Source organism: Platichthys flesus, chromosome 9 (assembly GCF_949316205.1).
Source record: "Platichthys flesus chromosome 9, fPlaFle2.1, whole genome shotgun sequence".
NCBI lineage: Eukaryota > Metazoa > Chordata > Actinopteri > Pleuronectiformes > Pleuronectidae > Platichthys > Platichthys flesus.
The window spans coordinates 18,172,237-18,197,605 of NC_084953.1; the positions used below are offsets into that span (position 1 = coordinate 18,172,237).

Sequence of the window (25,369 nt, forward strand, 5' to 3'; positions counted from 1 at the left end):
GAATGCATTACTCACCCAGGGCACAACGCTCTGTCTGCTGCTGTTGTTTAGCAACTCAAGTTTCAACTGGACGTGTGATTTTAGTCTCTGTTTGTACACTGTGCTGTTTCACTTGACAGTTTGACTGACTCATCTGCACTTAGAATGACCTGCCACCATCACAGAAAACACAACCATGTAACACTTCATTACCTCTATGCCTCTGGATAGGCTTCTTTAAGATAAGGTGAGATAATTCCTTATTGGTCCCACAAGCAGTAAAGGCAACAGTCAATAAAGTGGTTGATTCAAGTATTGATATTTGCTTTCAAAACTCCACTCACTTTCATACAAGCACTGTCAGCGTGATTGCAGTACAGCACTACTTATTTTGAATTAAATTAAGTATTATTTAAATCTTGCTGCCTGGCTTTACATGTTTTTTGTTCATAAAAAAAACAAACATTTTTAGTTTGCAGATGTAAGATCAGCTCTATAAAATAAAATACCATGTAAAAAAGGTTTGTGTTGACTTAATATAAGCAAGGATACCCTCCTATAAACATAATGGTTATCAAAATTATCTTTTTAAACAGACATCATTTGCCTCTATTATTATTACTATTATCTTCATTAGTTTAAACCAATAGACATCATATTGGCTCTGCTATTATAATCATTATTACTATTATTTTGAAAATATAGTTCACTATTGCCTCTTCTATTATTAACATTATTATTTATATTACTATTCTTTTGGACACATGTTGCCTTTGATATTATCAATATTATTATTATTATTACTATTATTTTGAACAAAAACATCATATTGCCTCTGCTATTCTTGTTATTATTATTGACCTGCCGCTCTGTGAGACAACCCCCGGTGTGTTTTGGCCCCTCCCTCTGTAAAGCTGTTGTTATTCCCTGTCACGTTTGCAGTGGTGGGCTCTGATCCTGGCTATGTCTCAGTGTCAGTGTCAGAGTGTCAGTATCTGTGTGCATGTGTTCACCGCAGCAGTCAGACAGCTGATGATGAGCCTGCTGTGTATTTAAAGCTCGGGGGGGAAGCGGAAGTGTGGCCCGATCTGTGTTATCAGCTGAGAGACGCTAGCTGGGTTAGCACGGAGCTGCACAGGGTTTCGTACGTTACCCAGCGGACTGTACTACCGCTTTCCAACCACACGCAGTGACATGAGACGTGGACACGGCGCGGGGACAGCGGGACCGTGATGTATGTCGCCGTGAAGCAGCAGTGAGAAGACCACACAGGTGAGTGGAGCTTTGAGTCGGTTCTTATGTCCCCAGCTAGCTAGTGGCAGCTCAGTGTAGCTAGTGACAGCTAGCACACAGCACAGATGTGACAAGTGGACCCGTTGATGTCCCGGGTGATGAAGACAGACAACATGTTGACAGGCTTGAGCTTGTATAGCCTGTGTCATTATCGTGTAAAAGTACCTCGCTGCTACACACAGATCATTTAAGCCTGGCAGCATTTAGAGATATTGACGTGATACAACCCTCTGCGTCAGACGATAGTCTGACCCAAAGCTGCAACATCTGGCTGCTGCGCTAACAATAGCTGCTGTTAGTCGCAGTGGAAGTGTGGATATTACTTTTGTCTGTTGGCTGGGTCTGTTTTTCATGACACATGTCCGTCAGTGTATTCAAATGTTAGTCGCTTTCATGTGTTTCTGTGGAATTCAGGACAAAGTATATAAAAATACGAGTCTTGATTGATTTGTGTATTTACATGCATGACTAGGTCTGAAAACAATGACTTGGATATTGTTGTGTCTCCGTTTTGGGCCTCCTCCCTTTGTTTTTCTGGGTCAGGGATTGTACCTGTTAATCGTGTCTCCGTTCAGGGATGTACAGTCTTAACATGTGGACATGGACCCGTGTAAAGTCAAGTTCAAGTTCTCAGGCTTCATAAAATCACTCGAAGTTCTTATAAATCGCTTGAATGTTCTATTCAACAACCACCTTGTGGCCAAATTGTTCAAATGATATTTTGGAATTTGTCATCAACAGCGAAAGGTCTTTAATGGATATTTTTAAATTGTCCGTTCAATATAGAGCCAATACACATTTTCGAGTTAATGTGTTTAAACAGTATAATTCTCAGAAAAACTTTAAAGTCTGCTTAAAGTCATTATTTCACTATATTATCACTGAAAAAAATGGCAGGTGGCACCACCAAATGTTTGTAAAGTATCCCTCAGACTCTAAGGCTTAGTGTCTACACTGCCTCAACCATTATTATTCTCTTGTTTTTTTGTATTTACAATAATTTTAGGTGCTTGCATTATATTGGCCTGGGGTTCAGCATCTGAAGCATCCAAATGTACATTTAAAGAGGGAAAATACGGAAAAAAATATACTGCATTCAGTACAATAGCTATTTACATTATGTTGATTAACCAAATTAACCCGTTGTTTGTCGATTTAGGTGAATATTTTACCTGACAATTATCAATTCTTTTTTTTATGTTTTCGTCACTTTACTAAGATCCTTTATTTTAACCGACACTTGTGACTAAACCATTGCTCTTTATCACAGCAAGGTTTTTAGAATAACAATTATGGAATGAAAATTCTTCTTGTCGTTGTTCATGAGGAGGTTTAACAGGCTAAACACACAAATCTCATAAATTAGCACCAGAATTTTTGCACCATCTGCCATGTTAAAGCTCCTGTTTAAAAACACACACACACACAAACACACACACACAACAGCAGTGTTGAGTACAAAGGATCATATAAAGACTGGTGTAATGCAGCAACGTGTAGTCGGCGAGTCAGGCCTAATGTGAACAACAACAACAACAACCCAGTGTTTACTTCTTACCAATACACTGTTTTTTTAATTGATATAAAAGTTAAGTAACAACTTCAGTGCTCAACATTTGAAAGAAATACTGATACAGGCTGTTTGTGGATTTATTATGATTATTCCTGCTGTGTGTAATTATTGTCATTACAATACACATTCCACTTAGAGGAAGTATCCATTTAAAATTCACTTGTCACTGAACAGACTAACACGATTTTTGTGGAAGTAAGATGAATAAATTACAGACTGTAGAAAATTCCGTCTTCTCTTTAGTTCTCTTATCGTTAGTGAGGGAGTATCAGAGAAGAGACAGCTGTTTATCAGTCTGCTGCACATCACACTCACTGACACACACTAACACACTGGCTTTTATAATGGATTAGGGCAAATTGGGCCGACTCCACACAGACCACTTTCTATTAAATTACTAAGTTATTTCCACATGTCAGGACACTATTGGTGCATTAACTCTTAAGAGGAATTATGTCAAAATAAAGTAATGGAAACCAAGAACTAGACTGATTTTACAAACTCCTAATATTTTCACAATACTGTTAATATAATAACATGAGTCCTGCTTTTCACTATCATTGCTTTCGTATGGTATTTAACTCCATTCATGTTGAAGTAATTATATTGTCCAGTGGGGAGAATCTTTTTATTTAAGTACAAATACCACAGTGTACAAATATGCCAATATAATTAATAGTATGATTCTCTTGCATTATAATTTATTTGTTGATTATAGTATTTATATTGACAACCAGAATCTATTAAGTTGCTAATAATTAAAGATGTGAAGTAAGCTTATCATAGTATATGACAATGAGGACATATCCAGTCAGGCCCATTCATCCCCAAATTCTTCTTGATACTTATACTATACAGTTAAACCAATATTGTTTATATGAAAAAGCTGTTGACTCACAGGCTGTTTATTCTCTGTTTGTAGAAACTAGCTCATCTCACGCTGCGGGAGAGCAGAGTTCGTACGTTCTGCTTCCTCCTTCATCCCTCTCCTCCGACCTTCACCTCCATCTGGAGGCCCAGTATCGAGACACCATAACCATGACGACAGGCGGGTGTTGTCACCTGCCTGGCTCTTTGTGTGACTGTGCCAGCAGCACGGGTCTGTGGAAGAGCGTGGAGGAGTCAGGCAGTGAGGGGTGCCAGGCGCTGTACGTCACCCAGGTCACGGCCTTAGACGGACGGTTACTGTCATCTGTGCTAAAACCCATGGCCTCACAGAGGTAAGACTGCCTGAGGTTGTTTTAAGAAAATGAACAAATTCCTTTGGAAAAAATTCGTTAAACTAATAAACCGTTTCATTTAATTAATTTGGTTTACACTGTAATATCATGATGGTATTTAAACCAGCAAAATGTACTTCCTCCTTTTTTAACATTATACAGTCAGAGGAGAAGAAGACATTTCTGCGAGCTGCTTTCACTTCTTTTCTTTTGTTGATAAATCCTGTCTCAACTTCTTGGAATTGGTTTGAATGTCTGAACTAAACAGATAACGTTTTCAAATTGCAAACCAATGATCCAGACCAAGGCCTCCTCTTTTTGATCAGAATTTTTTTTTAAACTTCTAGGTTTTCTACATTTAATGCAATTTGTAATACTGAAGACGGTAATGCTATTTTAACACTACTCAATGATATGTTTTTTTGCTGTATCACACTTCATGATTGACAAATGAGCTTGACGAGTCTGGTCACAAATGGGGTTTTCGCTCTTTCTCGTTCAGAATACGCTCGAGTAAATCTCCATTAACTAATTACCTGGTGTGGAGTCAAGTTAGTGCTGTGACTCTATTTGCTTGAAAAGCTGTTTCAGATTTAGTTTTTTTTTGTCACAGTGATGGTCCCATATGTCGTATCTGCCATGAAGGAGGCAACAGCGAGCATCTCCTGTCCCCCTGTGACTGCACAGGCACCCTGGGGGCGGTGCACAGGAGCTGCCTGGAGAAGTGGCTGTCGTCTTCCAACACCAGCTACTGCGAGCTCTGCCACACGGAGTTCAGCATCGAGCGCCGACCACGGCCTCTCACAGAGGTAACAAAGGTCAATGTCCTTTGCCTTGTCTGCATCTATCTTCCTTTCTTTTTATTCTCATTGGCCGAACTGCTGTGTGTAAAGATGTGTATGCTAAATGTGAAGCAGCTTTATTTTTACATCTCATCTTTCTGCTTGCTTGCTTGCTGATTTATAATAATGACACTCCGCTGTTCTTGAATGACTTAAGATCTGTTTCTCCTTCAGTGGCTGCGAGACCCTGGCCCTCGTAATGAGAAGAGAACGCTGTTCTGTGACATGATATGCTTCCTGTTTATCACGCCACTGGCAGCCATTTCAGGCTGGCTGTGTCTACGGGGCGCTCAGGACCACCTTTGGCTGGGGAGCTGGCTGCAGGCGGTCGGCCTCATCGCCCTCACCATCGCCCTCTTCACCATCTACGTTCTCTGGACCCTGGTAAATGTTTCCGATGAATCAGGCTGTAGTATGACTTGTCATGCAGCCATTTTTACCTTAAAGGCTCTAAAACACATTGTCAGTAACTATTGTCCCATCTTCCTCATTTTCCTTCCTGGTTGTCTGTGCAGGTGTCGTTCCGCTACCACTGTCAGCTGTACTCTGAGTGGAGAAGAACAAATCAGAAAGTACGGTTGCTCATACCCGAAGCCAAGGAGACTAACTCTTCCCAGCATTCTTTGCTCTCCAGTAAACTGATGAAGAAGCCTGCCAATGACAGTATAGTATGAGACTGAATGGAATTGGTTGAAGGTAGTCTTTTGTGAGTGTGGGGGCTTGTTCTCAGTGCCTGCCAGCACGTCTTTAAACAAGCACTTGTGGGTCTTTTTTGTTTATTTTTACTTCTCCCTTTTTATTCCCTTGTCCCATCAATCCCTATTTTTTCCCATTTCCTGTTTTCATATAATCTGTCCTTGTTTGGGTGCTGAACTGAGCACATTTAAATAGTCTGTCTTTGACAGAGCTGAAGAAGGGAACAGCAGAGACTTGTTCAGTGTTATCATCTGCGATATGATTGCAATAGCTGATAATGAAAGTAAAGAAAGGGATGGACCAAACTCACTTGTATAATGGACTTTCAGATGTTCTAATGAGTTGTTATGCTTCATTTCAACAACCCACCAATGGGCCACAGGTGAGTCCAGAGAGTTCATTCATTGTTGTGCTGCAACGTTCACGTGTGTATCCATTCGATTCCTGTCACACCTGGGCAAAAAAGACAAAGGAACTATTTCAAGGAGTTATTGAAAAGCTCAGCTCCTTGATTTACTCCCATTTTACCGTACAGATGCCAGTACGCTGTCGGAATTGAAGCTTTTTAGGTGTCGCTCAAGCTTATGGGACGTTCCAGTGTTTTGTATGCGTCTGTTTATCTCACCTGAGAACGGATTCTACCGCAACACTTGCAAAGCCAGAGATGGTTGTGCAATAAAAACACTGTGGACTCCAAGGTCGTCACAGTACATGAAGAGACCTCCGCCAACATGCACTGTCATGCATGCAACTACTGTCAATTATTTGGGAATTTTTTTTGTATTATAAAGTCTTTTTTAAACCAAGAAGAATGAACAAATTTACTATTCCTACTGAAGTGTCCTCATAGAGGTTCTTGTATTATCAGCACTTAAGAACTGGTTCTTTATATTTATATAGATTGAGAGAAAACGCCCATTAAAATGGCTTTTAGAGGAGCATTACCACAAGCTTTGTTTGGTGGCTGGTACTGTGTACTCAAACATCAGTATTGATGGCCTGTTGAAGTACTTTGATCATTTTGTTTAGAATTTGCTTAGATTTTTACAACAATACACATTTCTATACGTGTGTAGTTTCCATGATCACAACAATCAGGGATATAGATGATCAAATATTGCAATTTCGTCACATCAAGTCATGGTTAACCTTAGTTTCTTAAGTGGGGACTTTTAGTGCTGGTGTTTAGTGCTATTGCCAATCTGACATTAACTTAAACACCCACCATGACTGTGATTGGTGGAGCCATTATGCAAGCACCACAAAGGCCAAATCTGACCAAACTTTGTTTTTTCTTTGAAGCAGGCCACTAGATGCTCACATCCTCTTCTAAGTCCATTTCATCAGGGTTTTTCCTGCTTAGAGAATTGCGAGGCAGCCGCCTCCGTCAAGTTTCATGCTGCCTACACCTCCCACACAAATATGTAAACTCAGACTGGGTAGAAAGGGCTGGAGTGGGCAGTGTGCAGCGCGAATGATGGACACATACAGAAGCAGTAAATTACTGACAGAGAACATTGTGATGTTACTGACCAGAACAGTTCCTACTGGCTGTGATTGGGATGGCAGAGAGGATTCACTTCTCTCTTTTGTATATAGTTTGGTGCATTTGTAAATCAGGTCGCTCACAGTGGCTGATATTAGACCAGTCAGAGATGATATTCTCTGATTTGAGAGGCAAAAAAACACAAACCAAAGTCAGCCTGGTTTCCAGATCTCCACGTCATAATGTGGTAGACTTTGAAAGCATTTATTTCTTCATTCCATTTTATTTGGTTTATGAGGAGAAGGTTGATTAGACACACTGTGAGTCATCCACAGGGTTGAGAGGGTTAAAGGTGAAAACTCCATTATCATTTGTAGAACAATGTTAAAATGAACATGATTCAGTCCATGGACCTGATGAAGGCCATTGACTTTAACACATCGGCTTTAAGGATACAACACATCATCCTTTAGAGGACATACAGGTGCTAAGCTCTGAGCCCAGTATTACTGTATTTGTCTTACAAAGTTTAGTTTCATTTATAGCTGTGCAATTCTGCTGGATGCAATTTAAAAAATGAAATGCCTTATCACAGAAGGCATGAGAGCAATGGGGCAAGCTTTAAATTTGTACTGGCTCTTATTGTTACAAGTTAAAGTTTTAATTTAATTAAACATTTGCCTTTGGTTTTCATTTTGTCTTCAGTGCAGTGGCATCTATAACTTTGTCACTTTGTCAGATTATAATTTTAACGTTTGATTAACACACTTGTATCATGCTTTTCCTTATTTTCTACTATTGTAGACACAAAAGTTCATTAGTCTGGATTTTATGCACATTTGCGTTGATAATGTCTTTAACTTAATATATTCGTGAACAATGTATTGACTTAAACTGGTATGTGGTGGCGTGGCAAAGTCAGAGATGTTTTCAAAATGTAATTTAGTCTTTTCAGGAGGAAACTGAGCGTCTCAGTCACATTTTCAGAGATATCGATACGGATATTGGGGAGTAAACAAATTCCTATACTAATATATAGATAGATAAATAAATATTTGTAAAAAAATTGGCAATGACTCCTAAATTTTTTTTTGTCAAACTGAGGCTTGGTATTTTAGAGTTAAACTATAATCTTTAATATGAATAACAATAACTTAAAAAAAAACACAAATACAACCAAATATACAGATCTTGACGAAAATAAACCAAATTGGTCACGTAAAGGTTCAACATGAATATCTCTAAAATAAAAGTTTAGTACAACAAACAGACAAACAGAAGCTGATACCAATATGTTTCTTGAACGGCACATAAGGGCCGGTCACCCAATACTTCAGTGTGGCTCTAGTTATTTCCCTGGCCTGGCTTCACTCGACGAACATCACCCTTTGGAACATTGAGCTGTTGGTGTGGTGTCCCACATTCTGCCCCAGTTAATCTTTTGTTTGTGTTTTTAATTGATCGAAGGATTATATATTGCAATACTGCGATGCACCCGGGGGCCTTGTCTGCCTTACAAGCTTATGAGTCATTTGATCATCTATGTGTTTACTGTTTGTCATAAACAAGCTTTACTCCACGCATTAGGGTCAACTGAGGAACTGGTTCGACGCAAAGAGGTGATGATTCAAAATAGCTTAAAAACAAGAAACTGGAATTTGAAGTTGAAGCAGATCGATGGTGTTTTCTGTTTTTTTGAAGTTACCCACCATTTATGCAGAGCTGCTCCTTGTTCTACATGTCTGTTCATGTCAGCGTTATCAGAGCTCCTCATCTCTCCAAAGAGTTTCATAACACATTTACCATGATGCAATGATGGTTTTATATAGATTCCACCACTCAAACCCACAAAGGGATTTTAAATCATTGTTTTCTTTGTTTAATACACAAACAACCATTTAGACGTTACTTATGTTGTGTTATATATTTTTGTAATATGTCTTTTTTTTGGAGGTTGGATATGTTAATGTATGTATCATTTGCTGCAGATCAGTATTCACACTTGCCAATAATATGTTTATGGTGTGCTGTGAAAAAAAGAAAGATGTCTTCACCAAACCCTTGTACCTGCAATCAGCCAAGAATTATTTGCAAAGCAAATAAAAATGATGATAAATTATGGGTGAAAATGAACTCGTGCATTTTGTTTTCTAGTAGTTCTTTGCTCTGTATCTGTGTGGTTGTATTTTCATGTGTAGACCTCTATGTGGCAGTGTAGTTTATATTTCACACTACAGTGCACTCTGTGATTTGTATGATGCGGCTGTTTACAGATCATCATCTCAGCCCAGTGAGGATGAGACGTCATTAGTGTAAGTCTGTTTTGGACCACAGCTCAATGAAGCCATTAATCCTGGTCGAAAAACAACTGCTGATGTCAAGTTTTGCCGGATCCATACAGAGTCACAGAATCTCCTCGTACGATCCGCTGCATTTAGCAAACATAAGCAGCTTAGTTTAGAAAAACACTATTTTTATGTTGGTCTTATCACTCCAGGAAGGAAAACCTGCCAAAAACACTGGAATGTGGCTGTGGTGATCAAATCAAGGATAAGATCAGCCGCTCTACCTCACTAGTTTACCATCAGATACCGAGGATACACAACGTACCATAACCTTGAACTCAGTACTCTGATGTAGACGGTGGAATTACTTGGACTGGTCCCATGTTATCCAGACAACCTATCTTCTCTTATTTACTAACATTCTGATATCAGCTTGACAGAGGTGCTGCTGAGTTTTTGAAACTTACAGTAAGGTCACATCACAGTATGTGAATTCCATGACAAGTAAAAGCCCAATATTCCATATCTTAAGTTAACTTTATGAGCTAAATGTTCTTTTATAGCGATTAAAAGGAAAGGAAATGCGCTTACATATGGCTTTTTCTATCAGACACTATTTACACACTGTCGCCACAATCCTCAGGGACCATTTGGGTTTCAGTGTCTTGCTCAAGGACACTTCTAAAAGGCGACTGGAGGTGCTGGGGATCGAACCAACGACCCTCTTATTGGTGGACAATATATCTCCCAAATCAGAAGTTTAATCAAATTTTTATAACTGATGCATTAACATGCAAGCAGTGTTTTAATGTTGACATTTTCAAGCTTATCTATCCTGATTTATACTTGTAGTATTGGTGTTATTTAATCTAACAATGCAGCATTTTATAGAAACTGATCCCATTTTAAAGTCCTAAAAACAAACCACTACAATAGCTATAAGCTGTACTAAATACTGATCTCTGAATACAGTGGAATAGAAATATAAAGTTCAGCAAAATGGAGTTGCTCAAAATACACCGAAATACACCAAATCTGTACTGAAGTACTTTTATTGTAAATTGTTTTACAGGTCTTACACTGAAAGTAAAACTATGACAAATCAAGCCAAGTATTCTTCAATAAATACTTTGTGAGGATGCTTTTGGCATGACAACTTAACCAATGTAAGAAGAGAGTAAGAACCACACTGTCAAAAGGCATAATACTGCTTCACCAGGTTGGAGTAACTGCCTATGGTTTATTTACACAGCACCATCTAGTGGTATCCATTGAAATGTGTTGCACAGCCTCCCTGTGCATGACGGTGAGTCAGTAGAGTTCAAACACCTCAAGAATCTCTAAGAGGGCCACGAGCGCCTCTTCCCTGCACCACAGGAACCTTCACATTGATTCCACAAACAGCTCAGCTGACCAAGTGACAAAGGCTTCTTGTTTTCTTTCATGGCAGAAGAGAAGAGCAATGGGGTGAGTTTAAAAGTATGACACAAAAAAGAATGAAAGGAAGAAAGAAATATACAGAGTGACAAGAGCAGAGCTCCGGGATAGAAAGTGCTCAGGTGATGTGATTTCAGCGTGGATGTGGAGGAGAGGATGAGTGCCATGAGATTGTGCGCTTCAGGGTCACAGGCTCTGGCAGCACTGGAGTTTGTTGCCCTTCTGCCCGTCAGTGGTCGGTGGGACGCTAATGTCCACCACATTGTTGCCTGGAGACTCATCGTGTGCTGATCTGTCGGCTATCTGCTTCTGTGACACAATGCGATAGATTTCTACAGAGGGGAAAGCAAGGAAAAGATTCACATTATGATGCATTTCATTTGTTTAAACTTGTTAACTCATCCCACAAGTGAATATCCCATTAGAAGTTAAATGCAAAAGAATGGTTAAACATCATCTTAAGTGAACGTAAAATTAATTCTCAGATTAAAAGTCAACTCTGGTAGAGAGTAAAGAAAGTACACAGATTAGGTAATCTGTCAACTCCACCCTTCATATATATTTCTTCTATCACCACCAATAACTCACTAAATTAGTTATAAACACAAAATACTTGTTCCTTCTTCATGAGTTTGACAAATACCTTTCATTTGAATTATTCCTCTTTTACCTGATGATGTTTTAAATAATTCATACGCAACACTGATCTTTAGGGATCAATCTACATGCATTACATGATTAATGGCACTTCCTCTTTGCATTTCCTACCTCCTAAAATGTTCTTGAAGGCTTCTTCTACATTTGTAGAGTCCAACGCTGATGTCTCAATGAAGGACAGAGTGTTCTTTTCTAAAGTGGGAAGATAAAAAGTGTTCTGTTTAAACATGTAACCAAGTGGCTTCTCTTTCTTTACAACTTCAGCACTGGGTGTGATTTACCTGAGAAGGCTCGGGCCTCATCAGTGGGCACGGCCCTGAGGTGGCGGAGGTCGCTCTTGTTTCCAACCAGCATGATGACGATGTTGTTGTCAGCGTGGTCCCTCAGCTCCTTCAGCCAGCGCTCAACGTTCTCATACGTCAGGTGTTTGGCGATGTCGTAAACCAGAAGAGCCCCCACTGCTCCCCGGTAATACCTGGTTACAGCACAAAACCAGATGAGTACATCAACTCTATAGGATATCCTCCACAGTAAACACTTGTTTGCGCACAACAATAAACAAACTCACGCTGAGGTGATTGCTCTGTAGCGTTCCTGTCCAGCTGTGTCCCAGATCTGAGCCTTTATCGTCTTGCCGTCCACCTGGATGCTGCGGGTGGCAAACTCCACCCCGATGGTGCTCTTGCTCTCCAGGTTGAACTCATTTCTTGTGAACCGGGAGAGCAGGTTACTCTTCCCCACTCCAGAGTCTCCAATTAGTACGACTACAACCACAACATGAAGAAAAGAAATGTTAACACATACCAAGGTTGTTATCAAGGAAAATGTTTCGCACAGATTTCAATAACTCAAGCAGTTGTGTGATTTTACTCGACCCACGTTCACCTGCAAATGCCTGATCTATTACTACTGCAGCTGGTGATCTCCCACTTTTTAAGAGTTCGACAGAAAAGGAACGGATGTAGCTCATTTATAACACTGATATCAACAGTTACACAGAATGTATTGAGCAACTTTGATGATATAATGCACAGTGGGTAGTCAGGTTGCCATTAATTCTTTGGCTCCTTGGTCAAGGTGAAAGCTCTGACTTGTGTTGCCCTCTTCTATCTGGCAGACTTTGCCCTGTTAGGAGTCGTTCAGGGAGACGCTGCCAAAAAAAAAACTTGCTCCGGAAAATCTGACTCAACGGTTTTCCAAGGCCTCTTGATCCTCTGCTATTGTTACTGCACAGTCCAAATCCCAGTGGTTTACAATAAAATGACACTTGGCTGGATGTGAAATAATCTTCTACCATTAACTGCAGAGCTTAATATCAAGATCAGATTTACAAGGTTGTAAATCTGTGTTAAAAAGAGTTTCATCTTTTCGGGTCTAACCCCTCAGAGCAAGAAAACTTTTTAATTAGGATTTGAGTTTGAGTTATTTGAGTTTGAAAACAGTTGAGTGTTACACTTAAAAATATGTGCCTGACTTAACCAAGATAGAAAAGTGAGTCACATTTCTCATGAACCTGAACTCAAGGTGTGACAGGCCCATGTGAACAATGACATGGTGACAGTAATAGATCAGTGAGTAAAAGTGGAAACAGGCCCTGGGGTTGTCTGGGAAGCACCCGGTCACCTGAACAGCCACTTCACAGGAAACTAGGAGTTTCCCCTTTCTAGCTCGAGCTGGAGTGAGTTCCTGCCCTCAGGCGACAGGTTCACGATCACAATCACTGAACCTCAGAGAGTTAAGTATTGTTCCAGTAAATGTATGGGAGTTAATTAGACCTGCACAAAGAATCAGAGCGCCATGTTTGGACAGCAAAGTTGTCAGTGTGGTTCCAGCTGTGGGAGGACAACTCCCCCCGCTCGATGACAAAGTTATTGTCATATTGTCAGACCCAGCTCCACCCGTTAGATTAGCTGCTAGCATGCAGGGCTACCTCTCCGTACGTCCTCCTCGCTGTGACACACATGTAGCCAAACACAGCGTTAGCTGCACAGTTTGAACACACGCAAATAAAAGCGGCGGTAGACCTCGTGTTAAATTAAATGCGGTGTCAATTGGAGAAGACTGTTCGGGAGCAGTTAGCTGGCGGCTAGCGACAGTTAGCTGCCTCCACCAGCTGATGTTATCGTGACCACTGACGTTGACGCAGCTAACGTTAGCATGCTAGCCCGAGCTTGGCAACTTCGCCGCCAGCTGTGATAACAGAACGTTATTTGCAAGCTCGGTCCGTGTCTCCCACCTTTGAACAGGAAATCATATTCATCGTCTCTGTTGCCCATGGTCAGACGTGATCACCTCGCTGAGGCTGCGCTGAGAGAAACACTCCCCTGCCGCAAGCAGGCAGCTGCACCAAGATGACAGGAGGCAGTACGTCACATAGCGCAGGAACTGCAGGTACAGGAAGTTGCATAGGAATACTCGTGGATGTGTGCATCCATGGTAATAACGTGACCTGGTCATTGACATGTCTGCACTTGTCTTTGTACAGATGTAATTTCCCAAAGGGTCGCATCCATGATACTGTGTGAGAGATGACTCTTTTGATTAGACAATTGCTGAAGTTTTGGCCTATTATACAACAACAAAAAGTTGTAGTTGCTTTGCATTATTGTTGATAATATTATTATTTAAAGGCTGCCATTTCCTTGTCAGACCCAAAATATATATTTTTTATTAGGCTTGATAGTTCAGCTCTGACCTTTGACCAAAGAATCCATGCTGCACGCTGTACGATGCACCTATTCGATTTTTTATGAGGTGGTAATCAGCAGGTCCTGATTAATGAATAATCAGGCCTTGAATGAACTCTCACCGTCAGCGTCTCATTTAAAAGCCAACAGAGATTAAGAGTGCAAGGGAAGAAGTCACAGTTTCTGGGATTCAACATAAACAGATGAACACTGAACAAACTTCATCCAATGATGAAGACTTTGTGATGAGGCTGAACGCACTAGAGACAGTTATTCGGTGGATCTTGAGTGTGAATAGTTTAGTCAAGTGTATTTCTATTGTTTTATGATTCATTATAAAAACATATACATGTCCAGGCTCAATATCTGTAAAGAGCTGTGTAATTTAATCTAACATTCACATGGTAAATGCTGTCAATCTCATTACACGCACTGTATATTCTCTGTACAACCCGTGACTGGAATTCAGGCATAGGTCATTATGTGAGACATCGGGTTATGTGAGACACCACCTGTATCTAGGCAACGGAACACATTTGTGGTCATGTGACCATTATGTTTTCAAGCCCCTCCCATTCTCCCTTGCCGTGAAGGAGAAGTTGTTACTGGTGCTTAGGAAAGTATGTTTTTTCACAGAAATTTGTTTTTTTGCATGTAAAGGTAATTTGTTTTGCTTTGAACTTAATCAACTGTTTTGTCAAAACAAATTGATTAAGTTAGAAAAACTTATATCACACATGTTCATGACCTTCCAACATATAAAACAATGTGATTGATGCTAGCTAAAGATTAGCCTGAATTGCTAAGAGATGTAGTTCTTCTAAAATGTTGTCTGTGGGGTAAAGTGAGACAAATGCTGTGGGGTAAAGTGAGACATGAATCACAAGTTAAGTTTAGTCTTAAACATATTTTAGTGTAATTATAGATTACATATGTTTTATTTTTAATGTCATAAACATTGTAGAAAAGCCATCATGCCAAGAAACTACACCAGGAATACAACCTGGGGCCAAAAACCCTCGCAGAGATGGAGAGTGCAGCCGCTGAGGTCATGCAAGGAAAGAAATCTTTTAGAAAAGCTCGAAGGGGATAGAAATATTGACAAGACAACCCTCAAAAGATTCATAAAGAAAAAAGAGAAAGTAAAATCAGTAGCCTGGGGTGCAGTAGCTGAGGCAAAGAGAATATTCACAGATGAGATGGAGGAGGAGCTTGCAAAACTCGAAACAACTAGCTGACCAGTCCCATGGCCTTGCTCCAGTTAAGTGTCGTGAACTGGCATTTGAATATGCAGAGAAAAACAATATCCCTGTTCCTGCCAATTGGAAAGGGAGACAATGTGCAGGTAAGCTAGGGTGTGCAAGAGATCACGTTAATCATAATAATCATAAATGTGCTTAATTGACCAATCCCCCTAGTTTTGGAATGTTCGGTGTGTGGGAGCTGAACTTGTATCATCAGTAAAATTGGATAAAAACGGACATCAAAGTATCCTAGTAAATGTCGATGGGTCAATGTGAGTGAGACAGGAACATACAGATGTTAATAATCTGTCTTTAACCACATCTGGTGCTGTGGAGAGACAAATATGAACATGGCCATGAAGCTGTTGAGGACAAATGGAGTTTAAGTCACATATGACGGCTGAGACAGACAGACAGACAGACAGACAGACAGACAGACAGACAGACAGACAGGCAGGCAGGCAGGCAGGCAGGCAGGCAGGCAGGCAGGCAGACAGACAGACAGACAGACAGGCAGGCAGGCAGGCAGACAGACAGACAGACAGACAGACAGACACACACACAGACAGAAACACACACACAGACAAACAGACAGATCACAAACAGACAGATAGAGATAATGTAAGGGATCATAGAAGCCTGTGTTGCAAGAGCCGGATATAAAATAATCTTTTATAGCTTTTAAAAAGATTAAAAGCCAACTATCATTGAAACGAGACATTTTACTTGAGAGTTTAACAATCATTAAGGAACCAGATGCAATTATGTTACAAGGAATCAGAATAGCTGCTCTTCATCTCTAGAGTTTCATTAAGCTAAATAAATGAGCAAGGAATCTTTTTTAAATCTCCTTTGCCGGCCCCTTGTACCCTAAATTGGCACAGGGTGTTGTCGGTGCTGCCTCAAACAACAGAAGTCTAATTACAATAAGTTATATTTTCAGCTCTAAAATAGTTTAATGGGTAAATTTAAAGCTGAAATTCAGACTGTTTTAGTTTAAGTTGGGTATAAACTCACAACTGAGTAGATTTAGTCAAGTTCATTCACAGAACCAGCAGAGGGGGCCATCACACTTAGCTCCTACTCACTGAAGCTCCATGAGGCCTCTCACTTAATCAGGAGCATTTGTATATTAACCTGTCCTGTTCAAATATGAAATACATTAGTTCGCTCACAGGACCATGATCCTGTTATATCCTGCTTTTCTTTATCATTCACATTCAATACAACGCCACTGCCCTAGGAAATTCCAGCTGTATGAAAGCAACTGATGTTTCACCACAAGGAAGTAGCAATATCACGTTGTCAAATCTGACCTTGTAGCTATAAGCTAATAATATAAGACTCAGTGGCTATATGCTAATCAAATAAAATAGTCTCAGTATCTATGTAAGCTAATGATATATAATAGAGCTTAAATAAAAGCTTTAAAAAATTGAGCTAATAACATAAAAAAGACTAATGTGCAATATGAGGTAATATTGTAAAATGGACTGTCCAGCCATACGATCTAATTATTTAAAGGAACTTAGGTCCTGTATAATCCCACAATATCAAACTAACTCAGATGCTGTATAAGCTTAAAAAAGGAGAGTTAATATTCTTAACATCTATTTTCACTGCTCAGGTAAAAAAAATTGCATTAGGATTAACTGCAAAGACACAGTGATTGCTTGTGTTTGTGTTGAAAACAGTTACCTCCTACTGCGCTCTACATAATGTAACCAATCAGCACTTAGTGTGATTTACCTGAGAAGGCTCGGGCCTCATCAGAGAACTCAGTTTAAGTTCAGTCTTAATAATTATAAAACTTATAAAGGTAAGATCACAGAAACTCTACACCAGTCTTAGTTTCAGTGAGGCCCAAGACGGTAATTTCCATCCTCCACACAGATCCTTCCCGTCACAGGTACACTCACCTGAGGGAACTTCAAATAACCTCCACCCACTTCACGCAGTGGCCAATCAGCAGTAAGGCTGTCAAAGCAGTGACACCCAGGTAACCACTTCCCTCTTAAAGTTACTTCAGTCTAGCAGAACCTGCTGAGGTGGTAAAGGAAGAATCTAACACACAGTTCCAGGTAACGTGTCGTATACAGGCTGCAGCTCGACATGGCCAGGAGAGCAGCGCGAAAGAGAGGCCAGCTGCCCACCTGTTACTATGAGGGTTACCTGGAGAAGAGGTCGTTCAAAGACAAGGTAACTCCTCAGGCAGCAGAGACATGTTATTGTCGAGTGCAGGAGAGTCAGTACCGGCTGTCTTTGAATGTAGCATGCAACAGCTGAATGGATTGGGAAGAGACACTTCAATTATTTCACTTGACTTTGAGTCTATTTTCTGTATTTGTCTTTTTTTGTAATTTTTTTTTTCATGTAAGTTTGTATGGCTTAATGCCAATAACAAAGTGTTCTTCAAACAATCTTTAAACCTATTTTCATCGTCGAATAATTGATAAAGGGACGGATGATGCAGAAACATAATACAAAAATTCTGAATTCCCTTTTAACAAAAAAGGTCAACCAAAGTTTATAAGTTGATCCTGAAAAGTATAAACGAAGGGTTTTGTCAAAGATAGTGTGGTTTAATGACGGCAAGGTCTGCATCCAGCATGTGTTATTATTTCCATAATCTAATTGTTCTATCTTTCTTAATTAAAAGTTGACAGTTGCAAACGGGAGTGCAGGATGATGTGTGAAACAGGACAACAGTTGTTGCGATGCTAGCTCGACTCTCTGCTCTCTCTGTCACTTCACTTCTGTTCGTGTGTGTGTGTTAGGCAGATCCGTGAAAGCTTGGTATCTCAACAATGTCCAGTAGAGTTGCCTGGGACGTACACAACACTTCTGTCAAGCTTTTTATATGTCAGAGCCGTTCTTCACCTGTTAGACAGATATATTGATTTATGATGTGGGTGTGTGTTTTTGAAGGCATCGATATCCTAGATGGTCGACTCCTTTATCAGAGCAGTTTTACTCATTTATTCACTGGCTTGTTCTCAATTTCAACATTACAGTAGTTTAGTGTAATGCCATTTTTTTAGATTACTAACCACCGAACCAGTGCAGTGGTCCACACCATTAACAGTCCTTGGTAAATGGCGGTGAAGTGTTTTTTTCCCTGGGTGGAGCAGCCTGTCATTACATAGTTTCTTGTAAGTTAGGTGGACTTTGACTTCCTCAGATTGTGAGGAACATTTCCTCGTCTGGGACAGGTCTGACTGCTTTTCAGCCCTCCGTACCATGAGGATTTGTGCAGGCTTGAACCTGACAGAAAAGTAAAGAAACAAACTGGCATGACAGGCTTTGCAAATAGTAAATCCCCTGGGTTGCTCTGCCAAGTCATCGCTGATAAGACACTGTACACTCTCAGATGAAAGCACATGAAATTACAGGGGGGAAGGATTTATCCGGGACACTTTGGGTGTATACCTAATGAAGGAAGGGCAGCGCAGTTACATCAGGGGATTTGTTTGTGACTAAATTGGTACCATCCTCTGCGCTAACTAAATCCTGGACTGGGATGTTGTTGCATTACTTGTACCACACAGCGTTGGCAGCGTTTTGCCCTGCGACAAACAATGGTGATCTTAGATCATATTTCATGCAAATTTCACACTAACGCTCCCACAATTTATCCAGTGACATGTTTATAATTACCTGTTGAACCACTTCAGCACTATTTATATCAAACACTGATTTCTAATATGGTGACAAACTCTTGACTCATCAAGTCAAATCCAGGAACAGATTAACTCTCCTATTAATTTGCCTTGCTCTGTTTAGCTTCTTTGACATGTACCTCTATGTTTGTATTTCATCCTGTTTCCATAGACCTATCCATAATTATGTAGGCCGATGCTGATTCTGTTAATAAACATCTTTCCAATACAGATTAATGTGCACATACATATACTGCATATATATATTTAATAAATATTTGGCAATTATTTCGAAGTAATTATCAAACTGTTATGAGAAAGAGTTGTAATTACTGCTTGATATTTGACAGTTTAACCATACACTATATTATAAATAGCTGTACATAAATAGTTAACACAAATACAGTCAAATATATAGCCATGAATCTAGAAAATAATATTTTAAATGTTAACATAAATGCAAATCTTTTCATGATGGCTTATTCTGTCAAATATAAGCTTTCACATCGGCACATACCTCCAAACATAAACACAGATACCGATATGTTTTTCAAAGGCCCATATCATTTTCATCAGCTGACCAATGTGGGGTTCTATAGTTTTCTGTGTCTGATGGGCTGTATTTTCATTCAGTATGTTTCAATGTGTGTTTGTGCAGACGTCCCGGAATCTGTGGACCTGCCTGTGTGGAAACATGCTTTACTTCTTCAATGACATGAGGAACCCTGATGTGAGTCATTTGGGTTAATCAATGAGAAACTGTATTTAAGGTTTTTCACCAGAGAATTCTATATTGAGCCAACACCTGTGTCTATGTGTGTGTGTTTCATCAGTACATAGATAAACTGGATCTCACGGGACTGATCTCAGTCACGGACGACAGCAGCCAGGATCGTAACCTGGATGCAGCCAGGCTCACCGTCATGTTGCCAGATGGAAATATCAAATTCACCGTGAGGGAACATTAAGAAAATATGCTGGTCAGCACTTTTGTTGTAATTCCTGTTTATTTACAGTTTGTTACTGTCTCTACAGGCTCCTAATACAGAGGCCCGTGAGTTGTGGAAGGGCTATATCCTCTCTGTCACTGAGGTCTGTGATGCACAACATTTAATAAGCATTTTATCATCTCAAAACATGTTTAAATGGCAGAAGTTTGAGTTGGATGAGACACTTGGAGACACTTGAGATAGTTGTATGGTTTGTATGGTTTGTATCACGACACTATTAAGAGAAAAACTGTTTGTTTCCCTGCAGCTGTCAGTGCCCTCCTCCCTCAACCTGCTACCAGGTCAGCTCCAAATGCTGCAGGAAGCAGTGGAGCATGAGAGGGAGAGATTAAAATGTGTCGCTCCACCTGAAGAAACCTCCAATGACTACGTCAACGATCAAGTTGAATTACCACTGTGAGTACCAATCAGACTCCATAGTATTGACACAAGTGGTGATTTTCTAATATAATGGCCATATTATAGAGCTGATACCAGGATACAAACATGACTAAATTAATATCTGAAGAGAGAATTTAGAAATAGAAAAGGTCTTTATGGGGCTGACATTACTCCAATATGCCTCTCTTGAATTATGTAACTTGTATTACTATAAAAACATGTAAAGGGTACATATCAAGTTAAAACTCCCGAAAAACTAAATGTCAGCATACTGGTAAAAACATTAATAATTGCCTTGAACTATTTTTTGCATTCTCATGAAATTTTTATTTGATTTAACAAATACTAAATTAATCAATACATTTATTTAATTAATCATGGAATGCAGATTAAACCTTAATGGTGAAAACACACGTTCAAAGGTAACAGTCCTGTGAGCGCGTACAGTTCCCCACATTCAGTTTTAATCTGCTGATAAATAAAATGGTAGCTTTATAAATTAAGTTGTGGTTCCCTTTGTGTATAAGTTATGTGAAAAGTAGAGATGTCTGACTTCAAATTGGACCGAGCTTTGTCAATAGAGGGTCCTTATGTGTCAAATATGCCGTCAGCATGTTAATCTTCATGTGTGAATTATAGATTTGTAAATGCTCTTGTTGGATTCAGTTTTAATTCATGTTCTCAAAATAAATCTACACACTGAGAGTACACCTCAGTCTTTATGACCTTAGATCTCAGACAAACCTTATGTAGGTTTTCATTCACACTCACCTCTCAGACGTCCAATCCGTGAGTTCTTGTGCTCCACGTTTTGTTGATCCCAGTTTTCTCTTGTGTCTGCAGGTGTTACCACAGAGTGTCTCGTCTGGAGGCCGAGCTGCTGCTCGAGAAGGAGTGCAAGAGAGGGAACCTGCTCATGAGGCCTGGGAGCGACGGAAACTCCTTCGCTATCACCACCAGACAGGACCATGTCGGGTACACACACACACACACACACACACACAGTTTGTAAAGTTTCTCAATTTGGTTTGTTTCCTCTGTTTTTTGACTGACTTGTTCTCTCTCTCTCTCCATCAGTGCTATATTCAGTCACTACCGTGTGAGTCCTAAACAACAAAGGGGGTTTTCTATTGATGTGGACATTCCTGTAAGTGTTTCTGTGTGTGTGTGTGTGGGTGTGTGTGAACTGGCAAGGTCCTCCCACACACGGTTCCTTCTTGCCACTAATTACACATTACTAGTGAAACAGTTTCAATAGTGGGGAAGTTGGCATGATTGTGAACAAATGATTTCCTGCATTTTTCATTGTTGTTGCATGTGCTGAGCGTTACTGAGAACAAGCTTTCCCCTGTGCAGGTTCACTGTGACACACTTCGAGATGTGATCGACTACTTGGTGGAATCAACTGGCCGAGCTCTGGTTCCGCTCATCATCGAGGAGCAGTATGAGAAAAACATCTGTACGTACAACTACAAACGTTTACATTCACGTAACTTTACAATCCTCATTCCAATCTGTGCGATTCAATGACTAATGTGCAATCCATTTATACTTTATAGATCTTGCTGTATATAATATTTCAATTCCATTTATATCTTTATATTTTCTTTTGTTTATATTGCACTTAATTATTACTTTTACTGATCTCTTTTTTTGACTGTCCTCTTTGGCGCTGCAACACAGCACATTGCCTTATTTCCTTAATATATAAAGGATTATCTTATCTTATCTTATCTTATCTTATCTTATCTTATCTTATCTTATCTTACCTTATCTTATCGTATCTTACCTTACCTTATCTTAGCTTATCTCCATTCACCAAAGACTTATGTAAGTTTTTTATTTTTTTACAGTTTTTATTCGGTCTGACAGGGAAAATGGAGAAAAAAGTGTTCAGCAGGCTTTTTCTATCCTCAAGTTGCCAAGGTTGCCGCCAAAACCAGGTACTGTGTCAATTTTAAAATAATAAAATGAATTATACCTAGTAATACACACTAATATGTGAAAAAAACCTAAGCAACACACTCAGCCACTCAACTGTTTGTCAGAACTGTTTTCTGTGGTTCAGGTATTCAGATGAGGAAATTTGATCTGAGAGAGGGTTCATCTTGGAACCTTTCCAAGTCACAGCGACACAAAATAGATCTTTTAATTGGGTAGCATAATCTTCATAAACCTACTGCTTATACCTGTACCTCAGGGGCTGTACCTCTAGTGGTTGATTAATTCACTTCGTGGTTGTACTTAAAATAAATATTTCACTGAATCAAAGCTTTCTGACAACATTGTGAAAACAGTGGAGTTATGACGTAGAGGTACGATCGCGTTGCTTGTCCACACACTCACACAATCACTCATGAAACGCAGGAACAAGTTCCTCTAAAGAGGTTTTGTTCCGCTGTGGACTTGATTCAAGCAAACAATAAGAACGAGATGCCTGTTTGAGACATCTCTCCATACGTCGTGCAGTGGTTGGTGTTGGGGCAACATGGTGGATCAACAGACACACAGATATTTCCATCCCCAGGAGCCACAGCACGTGCATAACTAGAGTACTTCATGTTAACCTGTATTTTACTGAATATACTGTTCTCTTAATGCTCAATTTTAAAAAAATACCTACAACCAGTGCACTTGTTGTTTACCTTATTATGTTTGATATCAACCCTATAATAAGTAATTAATTATAAATAAATGTTTCGTTTTGCAGTTGCTTTAAAAGTACCGGCTCCTGAACAAGCACCGTCACCAGTTGAGTGTGAGTTTAACTCTGCAAGTCATCTTCTGGACTTTTCTGTCTTTCAAACATAAACTGGTATGACTCCATTTTTTCCATGGCTGTGGCTAACGCACGTCTCTGTTCAAACAGTGGAGGTGAAGAAGGATCAACCTGTCGCTCTGCCAGGTATGTCCCTTCTTCTTATCGCTCTATTTCACAACACTCCTTTTATCTGCTGCATGACTGTAATCTCTGCTTAGTACTGAATGGTGTTGGGTTTGTTTTTGTTTCCCATAGAGCTGAAGAAACTTTCCGTCTTCAAACCTCCAGTTCCTGCTCCTCGCAAATTGCACCCGAGTACGTCAACCTCCTCCGTCGCCTCCTCCACAAGAGACCTGTGGAGGAAAAGCCCCACAGACCCTCTAGGACAGAGTGAGTCCACTTGAGGACATTTACCATTTTAATTCGTATTAAGCCTGAGCACACGCCAGCAGCAGCACGAGCAGAGTGTTCTTTTTTGCCCATGTCTGTATGTGTGTTGAGAATAACAATGCATGGAAGGATTTTCACCAAACTTATTGGGAAATAAACAATCTAAAGCTAATGTTGATCAGAAAATAATTCCACAACACATCATGTTATACAAGAGACATCATGAAGAAATCACAATGAAGTAAGAAAATGATGTCATGCATTGTTAAAAAAAATTATTTGTATTGTGGGTATTTCTGCATCCTATAGACTAAAGTTTGTATGGATTGAAATATTATTCATGACAGTAAGGGAATGACATCATCATGACCTCACTATGAAGTCAGAAAATTATGCATGCTAGAATTTAAAAGCTTTTGCAACAAGTAAGATTAGAAACACGATTTACATCTTATTTAGAAGAGCCATTAATAATCATTCACTTAATTTACCTCAGGATGACATCATTATGAAAGGTTATTATTACAATAAAAAAAGTTTGCACTGTCTGATTGGGGTAAATTCAGCAGGCACAGAGCATATGTATTTCCTCTCTAACTTTTTTTCCTTTTTTGTTGAGTTTGAGTTAAATTATGTGAATATGAGCTTTGAAAAAAAAAAATTGTTGATTTGATTTACTAAACAAGCTCATCGTCTGATATGCTCTGGTTTCTCTTGCAGCGATATCAGAGCTGAAACTCAAGTTTGAGCAGAGGGCAAAGTGTTTGGAGTGAAGGTTCCTGGTGGGCGTCTCTGGAAGCCTTCGCTCACATGAAAAAGGAGCCACCTCACGGTCGGTACCTGCACGATGAACTGACACGGGGGAACAGAGACGACTGGAATTTGCACATGAATGACTTCTTCCTCCTCTGCACTGTGGTTCTGCTCCTCTTCCTCCTCCTACTTCTCGCTGGCTGCCTGTCAGCAGTGAGGCCTCCCTGAAGATTAACACTTTATTGATTCACCGTTCTCTAACACGCATTAGCAAATTAATGGACTGTAAAGAGGGATGTACCTTTCACATTATCTTCACCTTATTTTCCTAATCAGTGTTGTTTTTTGGTTCATTTTGTAAATGTCATTATCATGTACACTTTTATATTTTTTATAAAAGTGTACGGACAGGATGTTCTGTCTCGTAGGCTCGTCACGTTTCTATGTAAATACATGTATAGTGTTTCTCTCAAAATTACTTTCTCTTTATGATTAGAGACAGATTCCCAGAGATGAGCTGCTGATTTCTTGCATTATGTAAGTGAATAGTTTATCAGTGAAGTCAGCTCATTTTGTAGCTTTGATTGCTTTCATCACATCAAGTCGGACCGTTGAACAAGTGACTTTAAAATGTGTGAGGCAGGAGTTGGAAATAATCAGGCTGTTTTCAATCTCCTGTAGCTGCTCTACTTTCTCGTTGCACCTCTTCTTTAAAGTTTACTTTCCTCGTTTAAAAAAATAAAGACTGTGAGCAAATTGATCTCACTCCTTTATTACCTCAATGGCTGATACATTATAGTGGAAAAATTCAAAATATTTACAATAAACTGTGACTTTTTGTCCACACGTGAAATAAAGGTAACATAAATCTCAGCTGGATGCTTCTTAAAACATTGCAGGCTACAGTTATTCAGGAGATGCATTCGGGGGAACAAAGAGCAACAGGGCAAAGTGAGACTTTCCCCATGTGTTGTATGACTCAGAGTGCACATGTAAGGATCAGTAAAATTGGTAAA

At 39.7% G+C, this 25,369-nt stretch overlaps 3 protein-coding genes across 4 annotated transcripts; 2 read left to right on the forward strand and 1 right to left on the reverse strand.

Moving 5' to 3' along the window:
- Positions 1-900: 900 nt before the first annotated feature.
- marchf2 (membrane-associated ring finger (C3HC4) 2) lies at positions 901-9,208 on the forward strand. Of its 2 annotated transcripts, none has more exons than XM_062395436.1 (5): positions 901-1,251; positions 3,768-4,065; positions 4,679-4,883; positions 5,082-5,291; positions 5,423-9,208. In XM_062395436.1, exons 2-5 carry the CDS (start codon positions 3,884-3,886, stop codon positions 5,579-5,581), a joined length of 756 nt encoding a protein of 251 aa, XP_062251420.1. In that variant the 5' UTR covers positions 901-1,251; positions 3,768-3,883; the 3' UTR covers positions 5,582-9,208. The 2 variants fall into 2 exon arrangements, with proteins under 2 accessions (XP_062251420.1, XP_062251421.1); XM_062395437.1 differs by having other exon boundaries at positions 4,679-4,874.
- Positions 9,209-10,408: 1,200 nt separating this feature from the next.
- On the reverse strand, positions 10,409-13,860 carry LOC133960996 (ras-related protein Rab-11B-like). The gene is made up of 5 exons (XM_062395907.1): positions 13,705-13,860; positions 12,037-12,232; positions 11,750-11,943; positions 11,580-11,660; positions 10,409-11,143 (listed from the first exon to the last, which is right to left on the reverse strand). The coding sequence occupies exons 1-5, from the start codon at positions 13,742-13,744 to the stop codon at positions 10,998-11,000; spliced, it is 657 nt and encodes a 218-aa protein (XP_062251891.1). The 5' UTR covers positions 13,745-13,860; the 3' UTR covers positions 10,409-10,997.
- A 3,481-nt stretch (positions 13,861-17,341) lies between these two features.
- Positions 17,342-25,226, forward strand: LOC133961178 (signal-transducing adaptor protein 1-like). The gene is made up of 13 exons (XM_062396197.1): positions 17,342-17,598; positions 19,717-19,788; positions 19,892-20,011; positions 20,094-20,150; positions 20,316-20,464; positions 21,293-21,424; positions 21,527-21,596; positions 21,806-21,908; positions 22,303-22,392; positions 23,160-23,207; positions 23,319-23,354; positions 23,466-23,600; positions 24,321-25,226. Exons 1-13 carry the CDS (start codon positions 17,512-17,514, stop codon positions 24,371-24,373), a joined length of 1,152 nt encoding a protein of 383 aa, XP_062252181.1. The 5' UTR covers positions 17,342-17,511; the 3' UTR covers positions 24,374-25,226.
- Positions 25,227-25,369: the final 143 nt, after the last annotated feature.

Excerpts from the sequence above, each read along its gene's own strand:
- LOC133961178 (XM_062396197.1), top strand. The coding sequence starts at position 17,512 with ATGGCCAGGAGAGCAGCGCGAAAGAGAGGCCAGCTGCCCACCTGTTAC. Across the intron at positions 21,425-21,526 it reads ACCAGACAGGACCATGTCGG|TGCTATATTCAGTCACTACC; the intron begins GTACACACACAC and ends TCTCTCCATCAG. Across the intron at positions 22,393-23,159 it reads AAGGTTGCCGCCAAAACCAG|TTGCTTTAAAAGTACCGGCT; the intron begins GTACTGTGTCAA and ends TTCGTTTTGCAG.
- LOC133960996 (XM_062395907.1), bottom strand. The coding sequence starts at position 13,744 with ATGGGCAACAGAGACGATGAATATGATTTCCTGTTCAAAG. Across the intron at positions 11,944-12,036 it reads TACAGAGCAATCACCTCAGC|GTATTACCGGGGAGCAGTGG; the intron begins GTGAGTTTGTTT and ends TGCTGTAACCAG. Across the intron at positions 11,661-11,749 it reads TGAGGCCCGAGCCTTCTCAG|AAAAGAACACTCTGTCCTTC; the intron begins GTAAATCACACC and ends TTCCCACTTTAG.
- marchf2 (XM_062395436.1), top strand. The coding sequence starts at position 3,884 with ATGACGACAGGCGGGTGTTGTCACCTGCCTGGCTCTTTGTGTGACTGT. Across the intron at positions 4,066-4,678 it reads AAACCCATGGCCTCACAGAG|TGATGGTCCCATATGTCGTA; the intron begins GTAAGACTGCCT and ends TTTTTGTCACAG. Across the intron at positions 4,884-5,081 it reads CTCTCACAGAGGTAACAAAG|TGGCTGCGAGACCCTGGCCC; the intron begins GTCAATGTCCTT and ends TTTCTCCTTCAG.